The sequence below is a fragment of the Artemia franciscana genome, chromosome 1, assembly GCF_032884065.1.
Source record: "Artemia franciscana chromosome 1, ASM3288406v1, whole genome shotgun sequence".
NCBI lineage: Eukaryota > Metazoa > Arthropoda > Branchiopoda > Anostraca > Artemiidae > Artemia > Artemia franciscana.
This window is the reverse complement of record NC_088863.1, coordinates 4,605,196-4,621,178: the sequence shown is the minus strand read 5'-3', so window position 1 is coordinate 4,621,178 and position 15,983 is coordinate 4,605,196. Positions and strand designations below refer to the sequence as shown.

At 36.9% G+C, this 15,983-nt stretch overlaps 1 protein-coding gene across 1 annotated transcript; it reads right to left on the bottom strand.

Moving 5' to 3' along the window:
* Window positions 1-6,923: 6,923 nt before the first annotated feature.
* LOC136033702 (piggyBac transposable element-derived protein 3-like) lies at window positions 6,924-8,063 on the bottom strand. Its single transcript, XM_065714557.1, has one exon. The coding sequence runs from the start codon at window positions 8,061-8,063 to the stop codon at window positions 6,924-6,926; it is 1,140 nt and encodes a 379-aa protein (XP_065570629.1).
* Window positions 8,064-15,983: the final 7,920 nt, after the last annotated feature.

The following is a 15,983-nucleotide window of genomic DNA, read 5'->3' as shown; positions in this document are numbered from 1 at the left end:
ACAGATGACACTGTCTTTCCCTCATCAAACAGTCCGTGGTAACGAACTGTAGTAAGGAGCGACCCGACTCAATAGTGAACAAAACTTTCAAAAATGGAATTTTGATTCTAATAGATATATCAAAAGAATTGGATTTTTATGCTGATTTTAAATATATAAATTTTATCAAATTTAGTCTTACTCATCAAAAGTTACGAGCCTGAGAAAATTCGCCTTATTTTAGAAAATAGGGGGAAACACCCCCTAAAAGTCATAGGATCTTAACGAAAATAACACCATTGCATTCAGCATATCAGAAAGTATGTTGTCGAAATTTCAAGCTCCAACTGTCTACTGTCGTAGACAGTTCTACTTTCGAAGTTTCAAGCTCCTATCTACGGAAATGTGGAACTTCGTTTTTTTTTGCCAGAAGACCGATCACGGGTGCGTGTTTATTTGTTTGTTTGTTTTTTCCCGGGGGCGATCATATCGACCAAGTAGGCCTAGAATGTCGTGAGAGGGTTCATTCTAACGGAAATTAAAAGTTCTAGTGCCCTTTTTAAGTGACCGAAATAATTGGAGGGCACCTAGGCCCCCTCCCATGCTCATTTTCCTCCAAAGTCAACGGATCAAAATTTTAGATAGTCATTTTGTTCAACATAGTTGAAAAACATAATAACTATGTCTTACTCCTCCACAGTCCTCGGGGAGGGGATGCAAGTTACAAACTTTGATCAGTGTTTACATACAGTAATGGTTATTGGAGCTGTTCCCTCCTCAACGCCCCGCTCTTTACGCTAAAGATGTTTACTGTTTTATAAAGTAGAATTGAGAGAAAGAGTCAAACTCTAGCGTAAAGAGTAGGGCGTTGAGGAGGGAACAGCCCCTTTCATACACGGAGTAATTCCTGTTCGTTATAAGTTTTAATATCGCTCTTTATTTTCAGTTAAAAAAACTTGTTTTTTTTATTTAATACAAAATATAAGACGATATTGAGAAATTTTTGAAGACAGTGGATAAATTCATTTAATTTATCCGCTGTCTTCAGAAAATTTATCAGTTAGCTTATCTTCTGACAGTTTGTATAAAGAAAAAAAGTCTAGCCAGTTCTAAAAAAAAGTTCAACACAGTTGTAAAAAAAAAATCTAAGGATTGAAATATAAACACAGGGTTTACTTGGATAATAAATTAAATAAAAAATACAAGTTTTTTTTAAATGAAAGTAAGGAGCAACATTAAAACTTAAAACGAACAGAAATTACCCCGTATATGAAAGGGGCTTTTTCTGCTCAACGCCTCGCTGTTTACGCCAAAGTTTGACTCTTTCTCTTAGCTCTATTTTTAAAACAGTAAGAAACTTTAGCGTAAGAGCGGGGCGTTGAGGAGGAAAAGCCCCTTTTCATATACGGTGTAATTTCTGTTCGTTTTAAGTTTTAATGTTGCTCCTTACTTTCATTTTCAAAAACTTGTTTTTTTTTTAATTTAACTTCTGGACGTTTTTGAATTAATGTATGTTTTGATCTTGGCTCTCCGCACATAAATAATTAAAACGAAATTTGCATATTAATTAATTGCAATTAGTTGGAAGATTTTGAGAAAAAGGAGCGAGGGAGGAGGCCTAGTTGCCCTCCAATTTTTGGATTACTTAAAAAAGCAACTAGAACCTTTAATTTTTTACAAACGTTTCATGGGTAAAAAATATACGTAACTTACGAATTAACTTCGTAACGAACTTTTATATTCGTATGTTTTATTGCGTTTATGAGGGGTTCCAGCCGTCGTCGATACCTCGCTCTTTACACTAAAAGTTGAAATCTTGTCCCAATTCCTTAAGAATGACCTCTGAATCACAAAGGCCGTAGAATAAATAGTTGAAATTACTAAAAATACTTTAGCGTAAAGAGTGAGGTATAAAGAGGAGGTAAACCCCTCATATGCGTAATAATTTTTGTTCGTTTTAAGTTTTAATGCTGCTCCTTACTTTCAGTAGAAAAAACCTCATATTTTTTTCTTGTTTTTTCAAATAATGCTAGAAAATCCTGTGCCCCCTTCATTGAAATTCTCTTCCCCCATGAGAAGTTTCTCCATGGAAATTTCCTCCCACGTAACCCCCCCCCCCCTCAACTCTTCCCCCTAAACCAAAAAATCCCCCTGAAAACGTCAATACACTTCCCAGTAATCATTACTATATGTAAACACAGGTCAAAGTTTGTAACTTGCAGCCCCTCCCACGGGAACTGCAGGGGAGTAAGTCGTCCCTAAAGACATAGTTATTAAGTTTTTCGACTATGGTGAATAAAATGGCTATCTCAGAATTTTGATCCGGTGACTAGAGAAAAAATGAGCGTGGGAGGGGGCCTAGGTGCCCTCCAATTTTTTGGTCACTTAAAAAATGCACTAGATATTTTAATTTCCGTTAGAATGAGCCCTTTCGCGACATTCTAGGACCGCTCAGTCGATACGATCACCCCTGGGAAAAAAAAAAACAAATAAACACGCATCCGTGATCTGTCTTCTGGCAAAAAATGCGAAATTCCACATTTTTGTAGATAGGAGCTTGAAACTTCTACAATAAAGTTCTCTGATACGCTGAATCTGACGGTGCGATTTTCGTTAAGATTGTATGACTTTTAGGGGGTGTTTCCCCCTTTTTTCTAAAATGAGGCAAATTTTCTCAGGCTCGTAACTTTTGATAGGTAAAACTGATCTTGATGAAACTTATATATTTAAAATCAGCATTAAAATGCGATTCTTTTGATGTAATTATTGGTATCAAAATTCCATTTTTTAGAGTTTCGGTTACTATTGAGCCGGGTCGCTCCTAGCCGGGTCGCTAAATTTATGCATTGTATATGCATAATACAATAAATTGTATATTTATTGTAGCTTGTCCTTATTTGTGTCAAGTCCCGCCCAACAATGCTTACATCAAATCATGATGCCGTATTTATGTTTTTACTAAGCCCTAGAGCATAAATTCGCTATTGGGAAGTTTGAAACGATGTATTAACGCGACTAAAAGTAGGCCTACACCCTGATGTGTTAAACTTAAGATGTGTAAAGGACTGTTCTGGCTAATGATTAAAAAGCACAATTCCTCGTATTATACTTGGTCAACGCCTAAATTTTATCCCTCTGTCTTGGTAAATTTTTTTATCCCATCTCAGTGTGCTAAAAGATAATAGAATCAAAAAATGTATGTGTTAAAAACTGTACATAGGCTTGACGCAAGCAGTAGCGAGGCTACAACTGCTTTATGTGTCTGTTAAAGAATGAAAAGGACAAAAATTCTTACATTCATTTTGTCCGAGACGAGCTCGTGGAATGGGGAAACAATTGGGGCGTGTAATTTTTTTGATATGATATGAGAGAAGGATTGCCCCTGACTTTTAGGATGTCATTTCGGTCTCTTCATCTAGGGGTGAATAGGGCCCTATTGTTTCTTGGCTTTTTTTATTCTGCTCATGCAATAAAAGGGCAGCTGTCCAAATTCCAACAACCTTAAACTTATCAGGTGAACTTTCTTTTTTTATTCGCTGGGACAACATGTTGAGAAGTTTAAAACATTCAACGTACAGGTTTTTTCATGCCTGAATGTCCTCAATGGCTTTTGCATTTTACAAAACTGGAATGATGTATGGACGGATGATAGATGGACTTATCTATTAACAAATGAACTAACATCATTTTTATACAATCCTAAAAAAAACTTATGCCAGATTTGCCTTTCACTCAATCAGACTGTCTGTCTTGGCTTTTTCTACAATTAGCCATGGCTTGATGCCCACAACTACTTTTTTTCTCCGCTGTTAATTCTTCTTCTTCTTCGGACTTTGGTTTCTGACTCTGGTCATGTGGTATAATAGTAATTTTTTTCCAGTTTAATTATTTCAAGTGTGAACGAACATGGAAGATTATTGTGTACAGCACAAAAAAAAGTACATGAGCCTTAACGGTCCTTCCGATTTTATTACGTACATTTTCACAACGCTTGAATATCATTCAGTATAGGCCTTTACTTTTGGCTATATTCGCGTAATGCTATTAAATAGTTACAAGACTTGTGTGCTAGTACTATAACATCTAAATATATTATAAAAATGTATTTCTCACTGTCTTACTGTTTTCTGTAAATATCCCTGTAATCTAAGGGTTTTTATTTAAAAATCCAGCAATAGCCAAAGATTTCGATCTATTTTATTTATTGGTAAAGACTCTAGGGAAGTACAGGTGATTAATGCTCTGCTTGACAGTATGGGGACGGGGTTTGATTCCCGCTGCCGTAAGGTTGGGCTGTAAGCCTGCCTGCTCCTGTAAAAACAACTGAAACATGAATCTGAAGCCCTGTGCGCCATCAATGGCTCTGGAGAATCTTTATCCTATCCCGACCGTAAAGTTCTTGATCTGTCGACAACGTGGTAACTGCTACCTGGGCGTGATGAATATAGGTTGTTTCCAAACAACAAGAAATTAAAGAACCAACCCTTGTGGAACTGCAAATAATATTTTACCAGCTTGTGATAAATAATCGTAAACCTTCACATATTGAAAAATTTAGAAGCAGAAAAGCATTTTGATGGATTTCAATTAATTATATGATAAGTTTAGACTGAAGAAGGTAATGCCAAACACCAAAAACAAGAAGAACAATAGGAAATTTCTTAAGACAGTGGGGAACAAATTAAAATAAATATTTCATTCCTATGTCCAAGGGCCGTCCTCAGCAATAGCGTCTTCGTCGCTATTTAAGAAGGTAATGGCTAATTACATCAGCAGGCCTAAGTCTAGAAACATTTAAACAGATATATTGATGTATTTAGATGTAGATCTAGAAACATTGATTCTACCAGCAACCTTAATAAAATCTAAAAATATTGGATCTAGAAAATCTAGAATTGAAACTAAGAAATGTCGTGTATGTTTCACAATCATTGTTCATTCCATGTAAGTGATAATGGTTAGATAGTCTTATGCTTGCTCCGTTGTCTTTATCTTCCTAAAACCCAACTGAATATCACTTGTTAAGTTATTTTCTAAAATTTCATAAATCGTGTAACACAGAAGAATTACCCGGCGAATCTAGCATTAACAGGCTATGTAGATATATGCCTTTGTTTGTTGAATATATTATTAACACAACTTTTCAATATGGGTGCTACTTTTTCAGCTTAAAAATGTTAGGAAAACATATTTAACAGAAACAATCATTAACTAGGGAACTGAGTAGAAACTACTGGAAATGTTTCTTCCAGAAGTTTTTTGTCATTTTTTTTTATGATTGGGTTTAATTTTTTATCTTTAAAATCGTGAATTGAAAATTATATAAAACTTTATCCCCCCTACTATTTACGAAGAAAGTATGCTAAAGGGGGATGGAGGTCTGACTGTAAGAAAAATACCCACCGCTGTCATGTCAGTTTCTTAAGTCTTTCAACCATATCACTTCCATTTATATTTGGTAATCTATAATAATTAAGCTCTGATTACTCATGTACAGAAAAATACATCCTGTGGAGTATTTATTTATACTTATCAGGATATAGCTTAGACGTAGCCCGTATCCTTAAAGACGTTCAGCACATAAAAGACCTACTTTCAGGTAAAAGAGAGGTCACGCTACCAAGGTATGTAATCTGGTAAATGTGCTGCATAACACACTTTTCCTTTTCCAGCTTAATAAAAGAATACAAAAGAGAGCACACTAGGTCTGTCGTCAAGCACATGCCAGAACAAGAGGCTACAAAAATGTCTTTCTGCTTATTTCTGTCAACTTGTGGAAAAGCCTTTCTGAGTCATTGTTGCACATGCACGTAGAAGATAAATTTAAAAACAAATTCAAGTTAGTTAGAAACTAATTTTAAATACCTTAAAAATTAAGAAACTAAATAATTAATGAAAAATTAATCAAATTAATTCAATAAACAAATCATAGGCATTTTCTGCCGACAAATCTAATGTAGAACAGCCTTTCTGAGAGAGTCATTGCTGCACTTTTTGTGGATGCATGTAGAAGAATCAAATTTAAAATATTCAAACTAGATATAAATAATTTTTGACATATCATAATTAAAATAAAGACAAATTAATCAACTGAGAACAATTTGATTAGTTAAGAAATAAATCAGAGGTGTTCTACACCGAAAAATCTGACGTAGAATGTCCTTTATGACGGAGTTAGTACTGTACATATGCTGACGCATTAATAAGATTCGATGGCTAGAAAACCTTGCTTAGAAAACACCCTTCCGAAGTTCTGTCAAAAGTAAAATATGGTAACCGTAATATGTATTTGACATGCTATTTATTTATTTGCATAATCTTGGAAGACCACTTATTATTTGTCAAAAAAAGAGATAATAAGAATGCCGAATGCTTGCAGCAATTTGATGCTGTCATTAGACTATCGTGACGGCAACGGCTATTTACAATCTTAAAGGAAAAATTACTAGTTTAATCAGAAGTCGTCTGCTCCAATGGCGTCAGTTGGGAGGGGGGCTATGTCCCTTCTAGATATTTTAATTTTCCTCTTGATTTCGAAAAATACCTCGTTTGCGAGTATTTTCATCGAAAAATCTCTTTTTGGGTATTATCGCTGGAAAAAAAAAGAATTTGCCTCCCGTAGATGCCTGAAAATTACAATTGCCCCCTCCCTGAATTCTTGTAAATGGACACCCCTGATCTGTTGTCAGAGCTTCTGACCCAGAACCTGGTAGATAAGTTGAACTGTCGGTTAAGAAAAAGCTTGAATTTGAAATAAATCCAACATTTTATTCCTCCTGTAGTCATTAACCCTTTCAGACCTGAACCAAGAAGGAGCTGCGTAAAAATTCTGAAAATAGCAGAGAGTGATCCTGGAGGTTCAACTAGAACAGGTTTATTTTTTTTAAATTTTTATTTCATTCCATATCCAAAATGTTAATGGTCACGTCAGGTGTATACAGATACTATTTTAGGTGAAAATTTGTGAAACAGTTGCGATCTGAGTTCAAACACAGTCGAACTTTGCACTTCGAACACATGATTCGACTGGTTCCACCCCTAACGCACTTCTCATAGCGACACCTTCCCTTTTCAGTCGTATCCGGAAAATGCGAGGTCTGGTCAAACCTCAGTGATTCCGAAGGCATCCCGTCTCGCGAGGTAGTCGTATTGCGCTTGGTCACTGATAAGAATGGTCTTCCAACTCGAGGACTTTGAGATACGCCAGTAAGAACCAACCCACGAGCAATGTCCATTTTGAAGTACAGCAGAGACATGTGCTGAACATTGCACTGTCGGCGGTGTATCAGCCGGGCGTTGTTCACAGCCATGTCAAAGAAGTAGTACACAATCCTCATATACCATTTCTTAGAGCGAATGTCAGTCCTGTAAAGCTCCAGGAACATGTCAGCAAGATCTACGCCCCCCATTGATTTGTTGTAGTCACGGACGATTCGGGGGCGATCAACTTCGACGTATTTCCGTGTTGTGCCATCCCATCTCTGACACTTATCAATTGGGGTGACTGCACAGTATGAAGAAGCCAAATGGACTGGTTTGTTGTCATACCATTTTACTACCGATACTTCTGAATGTCTTTCAAAACGGAAGTCCACTGACCCTCGTCCTTTCTTCTTCATGTTGACGTCGGTATCTAGAACAGCGCCCCTCATTCTGTTGCTGCGTTTCGCACCACATGACTCGATGCCATATTCAACCCGGAGCTTGTGAATGAGATCGATGCCAGTATAGAAGTTATCAAAGAACAACTTGAAGTTCATGAACCTTGGCAGATTTTCTACAAGCCGAAGGACAACGTCAGTACCTTGGCCAAGTTCAGAAATTTCAACAGCTCCTTTTCCTGTATATATCTCTATGTCATACACTATTCCGCTGATGCCGGCTCTCGTGAAAACTACACCCCACGAGTGGGGCTTGTCCTTTAAGTACTGTCGAAATCCAATTCTTCCTTTGAATGGGATCATCTGTTCGTCAATACTTTGGATCTCTTCAGGGTCTATTTTTTTCAGATTCTCCCTGAATGCGTCGTATAGTCTTCTGATCTTGAACAGTTTATCATGACCAACCTCCCTTTTCGGTATCATTAAGGTGTCATCGCAAATGTGGAAAAAAGAGCCACCGGGGAATATCGTATTCCATTCTCCCAGTACATTCTAATAGCTGGAAGTTTGAGAATGCTCATAAGCATTTGAACTCCAAGAAATCTGCGCAGCTCTTCAAGGGAAAGTTTCAGAGCAAGATTCTGCTTTCTCATGGCATTCAGATTCGTTTGGTCCACAATGTTTGAAAGAATGTCTTCTGTGATAAACATTCGGAAGAGATCAAGGGGCGTTTGTACCTCGTCATAGTGTGGCATAGAACCCTTCCATGTAATATTTCGAGGTTCGGGCTCCGTTTTTATCCACTTGTATTGCTTTGCCTCCTTCGCTACCTTCTTTTTTGCTACTGGTTTTGCCGTGACCGGAGGAGCATCAGTTGGAGTTACTAGACCGGCCACTGCTTGGGAAGGAGCATTTTTTTGAGCTCTTGTAAGGACAAAGGGTTCAGCAGGTGCAGTAACTGTTGCTGACTGTATTGCAGAAGAAGCTGACACTGGTGCTGATGATGTGCTTGAAGAACTGTTTGACGCTGTTGTATCATTCTAGCCCAGGAGAGGCAAATCGAATTGATCCGTGTCATCGCCATTGTCTAACTTGAACCTGCCAAGCATTGCTAAAGGGATGTCGTCTGTGTGGTCGATATCCTCTTCATCTCTTCCGTCTTCATTGCCATAACAGTTAAGAGAACGTAAAGGCTGAAATTCTTGATCTGGATTGTCTGGTGCCCAGTTTGGGCCGTCGTCGTCGGAAGAGATATCGAGATCTGAATCACAATCAGGTATGAATAAAAGCCTTGCTGCTTCTTCTGCAGTCATTTTCTTGGTAACTCTTCTACTTCTTTCCTTGATCAGTCTCTCTTCCAAGGGATTGGGACCACGACCTCTCGTGGAGTCAGAGCTCGTGCTTGGATCAGCTGAAAAGAAATTCAAGGTAAGTGCATCACTTAATAATAACAATAATAATAGTATATTGCAATAAAATAGGCCATTGGCCTCAACACTTGCCTGAGGCATCCCACAAAATAGCTTTTTTACCCTTGTTTCAGTAAAAAGGAGGAACAGAAAGAAAATGTGCCTATTCCCGATCATAAAAAGGACTTGCTGCCTCGTTTGCTGTACAAATCTGCCTAGGTATGGTTTGGCACTGAATGCCTGATGTGACCATTTGGTAACCGATCGTTAACAACCTTGTTTGCGGCTAAACTACAGCTCAGAATTAGACTAGTGATATCTCATTCGAAAGAACGCATTCTTAGCTACAAAATAGAATCATAATCAGGCTCTGAACTTACCAGAAACGTCCAGGTCATCGAGGTCGAAATCTGCACCTTTCCTCTTTTTCGACATTTTATGTTTTGTCTAAACTTGGACGCTCGCTCGACCGCTCGGGTAAAGCCTCGAGGGACAATAAATTCAAACGCGACAGAGTCAAGCAAGCGCTATCTAGTGGAAAAGAAATCACGGTTGTGAATTTGTCGAGTCGAGAGAAAAAAAATAGGAGGTGAGCGGTATCCGTATGGTGACCACAGGCATGAAAGGGTTAAGATCTCATTTATGCATTTGAAGTCCCTCATTTCCCTTTTCTTTTGCTTATCTAACAGTTCCTGGTCACAGACTGTGAGCAAGGAGAGACCTGTACCCTGTATGGATCAACAGAATTAGCCTCTTATAGAATTAGCCTCTTAAAGTTAAAATTCTTTAACTTTAAAGCTACCTGCCAAAAGTTATGAGCATGAGAAATTTAATCTGATTTTCGAAAAAGGACAAAACACCCCACAAACATTAGTGACCTTGATGAAAATTACACCAACGAATTCAGCATATGAGAAAACTCCACTGCAAAGGTTTCAAACCTCTATCTACACAATTCACAATTTTGTATCTTTTTTGCTTCTTCTAGACGAATGATTGTTAAATTAAAATATTGGCATTCTCAGTTCAAATGTTGCAATTGGTAGAATAAAGCACTTGCAATTACTCGTTAACCACATTTGTTGCACTCATGCATGCTTTAAGCATAACACTATAAAACTTTGGCGCTAATATCGAAATGTCCAGGATGGAGCAGCCCCCAGCCCTCTCAGCTATGGAATAGCCCCCGTTTGTTTTAATTTCACCTGTATTTCTTTTGAATTATTCTTACTTAATTTCAAATCGAACTTTTTTAGGAAGTACTTTTTCGACATTAAATTATATTTTAGAGCGGGCTTTATCGTTTTGGACTCATTGGCTTAATTCTAAAAGAAAGTTGACTCCAAAAGTCTACAAAGCCCTTGTGTAGTCAAAATTCAAGGTCAAGGTCATTTGGTGGTGCAGTTGTACTAGATTAAGCAAGATTGTAGATTCAGCAAAACTAGGTTTGGTAAACAAAAGGATTCGGCATATTTTCCTCTAATTTGTGCATCTGCACAACTTTTGTCTATAATACAATTTTGGCACAACTTTGCCAAACAAATTCAGAAGATTTTTTCTAACATCCAGTGATTTTTTTTTCACTGTTCATCGTTCGTGCCAAATTTTGAAAAAAAGCGGTCCATTTAATTTTGTCCTTAAGATAAGCCTATTGAATTATACCCGGGAAAGATAAATTTAGGAAAGAAGAGGAAATGCGATTTTGTATTTTAAAGTGAGTACCATTCGAAGCTAGATTGGTAGGAATGCAGTAAGTGGAAAGCGTAGCACGCACACAAGTTTATGGTATGTGGGCTATTTTTCCATAGGTACAAAAAAATCATATCATGAGAAAGCGCGGTTGTCAAGTGGACATCTCAAATAATTTTAGCTAGTTTTTCCATCCTCGGATGTCGCAAAATATTCCAGAAATGTTTATGAATACGTCAAAAGTTAAGTTAACTGAAAATTTTCTCGACCCAGAAATGAAGTTCAAAAGCCTGACTCGTTGATAAAGAGTATTCTTTAAGGTTGAAAGCGGAGTGAGCCCCAGGATCAATCTCTTTTCATAAGAAATGTCTCAGGTTTTTAGTAGTGCAAGGGTTTGTGACGCTTAACATGGCTTTAAAACTGCAAATTTCAGCAACAAACTGAATAGCTGAACCAAAAATTTTAAAAAAACCTTCTGACAAGGAGTAACTCGACAACTATATGTAATATGGGTATAACTCAAGTATTGACGAGCAGAAAATTTGGCCAAAGCAGACATCGAGTAGATCTCTGGAGTCAAAAGGAAAAGGTTAGTATTATAGACCCGTACAATGACATCAGGGAATGACAATTCAGCAGAAAAAATAGCTAATGAATAGGAATGATTTCTAAATCTAGTAAATAATGTAACCATTTTTCCGAAAATTTCAAAAAATTCGTTGTGTCTTGATATGCATATATTTACTGTCCAAATTTGAATATGAAGAATATCTAAAAAATATAAAATAAAGCGGTTAAATTTCTTTGCGTTCATAAACGGTAAAAACTTCAGAAGTTGGAACCAGGACAAAAATTGAGAAACAAAGGATAGGGCCAGTAATTTTTTTTAGTGATTTGACTTTTTACTCTTGCTAGATGTCTGTGGGACTTCCTCAATATTTCTTTAAGAAATTGAAAACTGAAAGAAATATAGTATTTAAGTCTAAATGTCAGTTTAACTAGTAAGTTACAGTTCAACCAATTTCCATGTGACATCTGACAGCTGAAAGCCATTTCACCACAAATTTTAGGGTGACAGTTTCTCAATATAGTAAAAAGTCTATGCTTACCTTTATATCTGGAGACTGGTAATGAAGTGTCACTGAACTGGTTGTGGTAGGTCAAAAGACATTTTGCTATATTTTTTATTATTCGAAATTTATAACCCACGCCCAAAATCTATGTTGGACTCATCTATTATCAAACTTCCTTTTCCTATTTTTATGTAAAAAGGTTTTTTAATACATTCCATCCTCTTTGATGCATGTACATAGAACCTAGCTCGACTAGGAAGGGGGCCTGATACATGAAACGTAAGAAAAGGCAAAATTTTTGGGAAAACATAATAATAAGGTAAATAATAATAAGGAAACCAAAGGCCAAAAGGAAACTGGCGTTTAGCCCCTCGAAAATGTCCCCTACCAGAAAATACCCCCAGGAAATTTCCCCCACGGAAAATACCTCCGAAAAATCACCCCGGGGAAAATTCCTCTGCAAAAAATTCCCCCTGTTAATTCCCTGAATAGAAAAATCCTCCAAGCGCAGAATTGAGCAGCCCCAGGGAAAGTACAAAATAGGCACCTCAAAACATAGAACTAGAACTCTTGATTTCTGATCGAACGAGCATCCTCCGAAGTTTTTACGACCGTGAGGTGGATATGGGCATGAGGAGGGGGCACTCCCCCTCCTACAAGGTACAAGTTCTGCTCATTTTGGGGTGTATTATTACTTTTTTCTTTCATAATAACAGCGTAGACCAGAAATATTCCCAGAAATCAAGAGGAATCGAAAACTAATTCCTCTGAAAGAAAATTGATATGCGTCTTTTACCTTTTTAGCCCACTCCCCTCCCCCTTGAAAAAATACCCCCCCCCAAAAAACAAAAAACAAAACAGTCCTTGCTACGGCTCTTGGGATTTTATATATATTTCCACATTCACCCTCCCATTGTTTCTCCTTTAGAACTATTTGTGTATTTATCTGAAGTCTCACTGAGAGATTGGAGGTTTAGGAACTAAAATCTAATCTTTGAGGCATCTCCCTCCCTCTTTAACTACGATAAAATCTAAGAACTACATTGGTGTTTAGCTAGAATAAGACATTTTTGAAGAGACTATAGTTGGTAATAATCGGTTCCGACTGGTAGCAACTGGTTGAAAAGCATGATTATTCTGTAAAAAAGGCACTGGAACTTCCGATTTCTAATTAGATGAGCCTCCTCCAAAGTTTACTCGACCATCCTTCCCATAAAAACCTTATATCTTAACAACGGGCAACTTGTATAGCTTACAGCCCTTGCCCCAGGAGTTGGAAGGGGACTATCAAACCGGAGACATTGTTATTTGACCTTTGGACTATTTTGAACAAATCACTATCGCAAAATTTTGTTCGGACGCGTTTGAGGAAAAAACAGTGTGGCAGAAGGCTTGCTGCCAATCACTTTTAGCGTTATAAAAGGGCCCTAGAACTTTGACTTTGTAATCGAATGAGCCCCTTCAACGCTTATACGACCGCCTCTTCCATGTGAAGTGCGTCTGGGAAAAAAATATGAATACATTGAACCCATGTGGCTCTTTACTATAGGCAATGCTATAGGATTGCCTCTGACTTCAACAGGTGAGTAGAACTTTCAATATCCTTTCTGATGAACATTTGAAATTATCCAGGGGGAATTAAAGAGAATTATCTGGGGGGTGGGCGTAACCGCTTAGACCCAGGCTTAAAGACCTCATCCCGTTTGCACGTCAGTGTCCTGTTTTCACTTGCATAAACAATAGAAATTCGAGTTTTTGATATAAAAATTACCCTGCCCAACCATGGATGCCTTGAAAGTACCTTCCTTTGCCTAAGAACAGCCGAAAAACCCAACGCACATTGAAAAGTCATAGCTCGCACAGTAAATTTTTGGAAGTAACCCAGCCATTGAATGTAACAACCCTCTCAATAACTCAGAGTAATGAAAAGAAAGACGTTGGTTATAGAGCAATTTGTTGGTTTTCCATTTCTTTTATCTTTAAACGGTATACTGTTTTAAGACCAAGTTCTATAAATACTACCCTAAACTAGGGCAAATAATCACCTGTAGAGTTTATTTTTTATATCAAACATCCGTTTGTTGCTACCATGCCTCCCCATAATATAGACTCAAAATTTTGAAGATGATTTTTTGTTTAAAATAGCCCCAAAATCCAATAAATATATCTCGAGAAACGTTTTAACCTCCTTTACCCTTGGGCCATGGACCGCACTTTATGCAAATTGCTTACAGATAATCTGTTGTGGAATGGGGATGGAATGTTTGACCTTGGTATCCAGTTAGCTTGAAGCTCTTAGGAATTTTTCGATAAGACAACAGGGACACACATTTTACTCAGTGAAGGAGGACGCAAAGGTCCGTAAATGGCCCAAAAACCCTTATGGTCCGTGATCAATTTGAAGCTCAAAACCGTAAGCCCTTCGCACATGAGGAAAACAATGCACAAAATTTTTCTAAAATATAAAATAGTGCCGAAAGAGGGTAATTTTTTTTTTGGTCGGCTCGAAACTTTTATCCTAAGTCCTTCGACTAAAACAAAAAAGAGCGTCTAAGGAGCAATAGAAAAAAAAGCAATTCCCGTAAAACGAGGTCTGACAATGGGCCACATAAACTTTTTTTTTCTAAATCAATCGAATAATAGGTCCAAGGGTTACGAGGATCCTAATACACAAAAACAATTTTAGTTTGAGTGCATAACCTCCCAAAATTGGGCCTTAAAAAGGTCGATTTTTTTGTGACTGGCATGGAACTTGTATCCTTAAGTCCTTAGACCATAAAGACCCAAACCCAAAAGAAATAACTGGTTCTCCAAAATATGGTACCGGAAAAAGGGCTGTAATCTCTATTTCCCCTCCCACTCCCCCAAATATGGGACCCAAAGAAGAAGAAGAAGAATATCCCTTTCTCTTTCTTAAAAAAAACACCTTTTTCTGACTCGATTGGAACTTTCAATAACCGTTGTCTGGGCTAAGGGGATCAAAATATTTGTCGGATGGGAGAACGTTTTAGGAGAGGGGGCATAAAATGGGGCAAGAATTAGTTGCTCCTGGTCAATTAGAAACTTACAGCTGTAAGTCCATTGACCAAGGGGAATCTAAAGTAGAAATGAAAATCTATTTGGGGGCACAATCTCCTAAAATCGGGTTGAAAGGGGACACAAATAATTTTTTCCCAATATATTGTCAATATATCTCTCAATTCTAAAGAAAATAGAAATATTAAAGAACCCAGACCCAGTTGCATTATCTGCTGCATGTCTTGAAACTTGTTTTTTATAAGTTCATTAATTTCAAGTTTAGGATTTCTAGTGGATACTTATTTTTGTTTTGTTCTTCCTTATTGTCAATTCAACATCCAAATAATATCGATATTGCTAAAGAAAACAGAAACATCAAATAACGTAGAAATTCCATTTTGTATAATTTGCAGCACACGGCATACCTAGAACTTATTGAAATCCATTCATTTCAAAGTTAGGATGCTTGATGGACTTCACTTTCCTTTGCCATTCCCTTCATATAGTGTAAACATGTCAAAGAACATAGAATTTTCATTTATTACTCTTTTTTCGCAAATTTAGAATTTTTAAAGTTTATTCATTTTAATTTTTGAATTCCTGATGAACTTTGAATTCCTGATGAAATTCTGAATTCCTAATTGATTTTAGTTTCTTTCGTATTTTTCTCGCCCGCAGTAAATACAACTTCAATATATTGTTGATATTTTCAAAGAAACTAAAAATGTCAAAGGAAACAAACATCTCCAATTGTTCATTTGTTCAACTCATTGAGCTCAGAATCAACAAATTTTTGATGTTTTCAAAGAACATAGAAATGTCAAAGTAAATAAACATCTTCAATTGTATTATGTGCACCATGCTTATAATTTTCTTTTTTATTTGATTCATATCATTTTTGCAGTTTCTGGTAGATTTTAATTTCTTTCTCTTTTTTTCGTCCCCATAGTTAATTCAACTTCAATGTTTGCTTGAAAATGTCAAAGAAAATAGGAATGTCAAAGAACATAGAAGTTTCCAATTACATTTTCTGTACCAGACTCGGAATTTATAAATTTCATTTATTAAACTTACTGAGCTCAGCATCAATAGGTTTTTGATGTTTTTAAAGAACATAGAAATGTCAAAGGAAATAAACATTTCCAATTGTATTATGTGGCACATGCTTAGAATAAAAAAAAAAAACTAGATTCATATCATTTTGCAGTTTCAGG

What these genes read in the sequence shown, in the direction of transcription:
- LOC136033702 (XM_065714557.1), bottom strand. Translation starts at nt 8,063, where the DNA reads ATGATACCGAAAAGGGAGGTTGGTCATGATAAACTGTTCAAGATCAGA.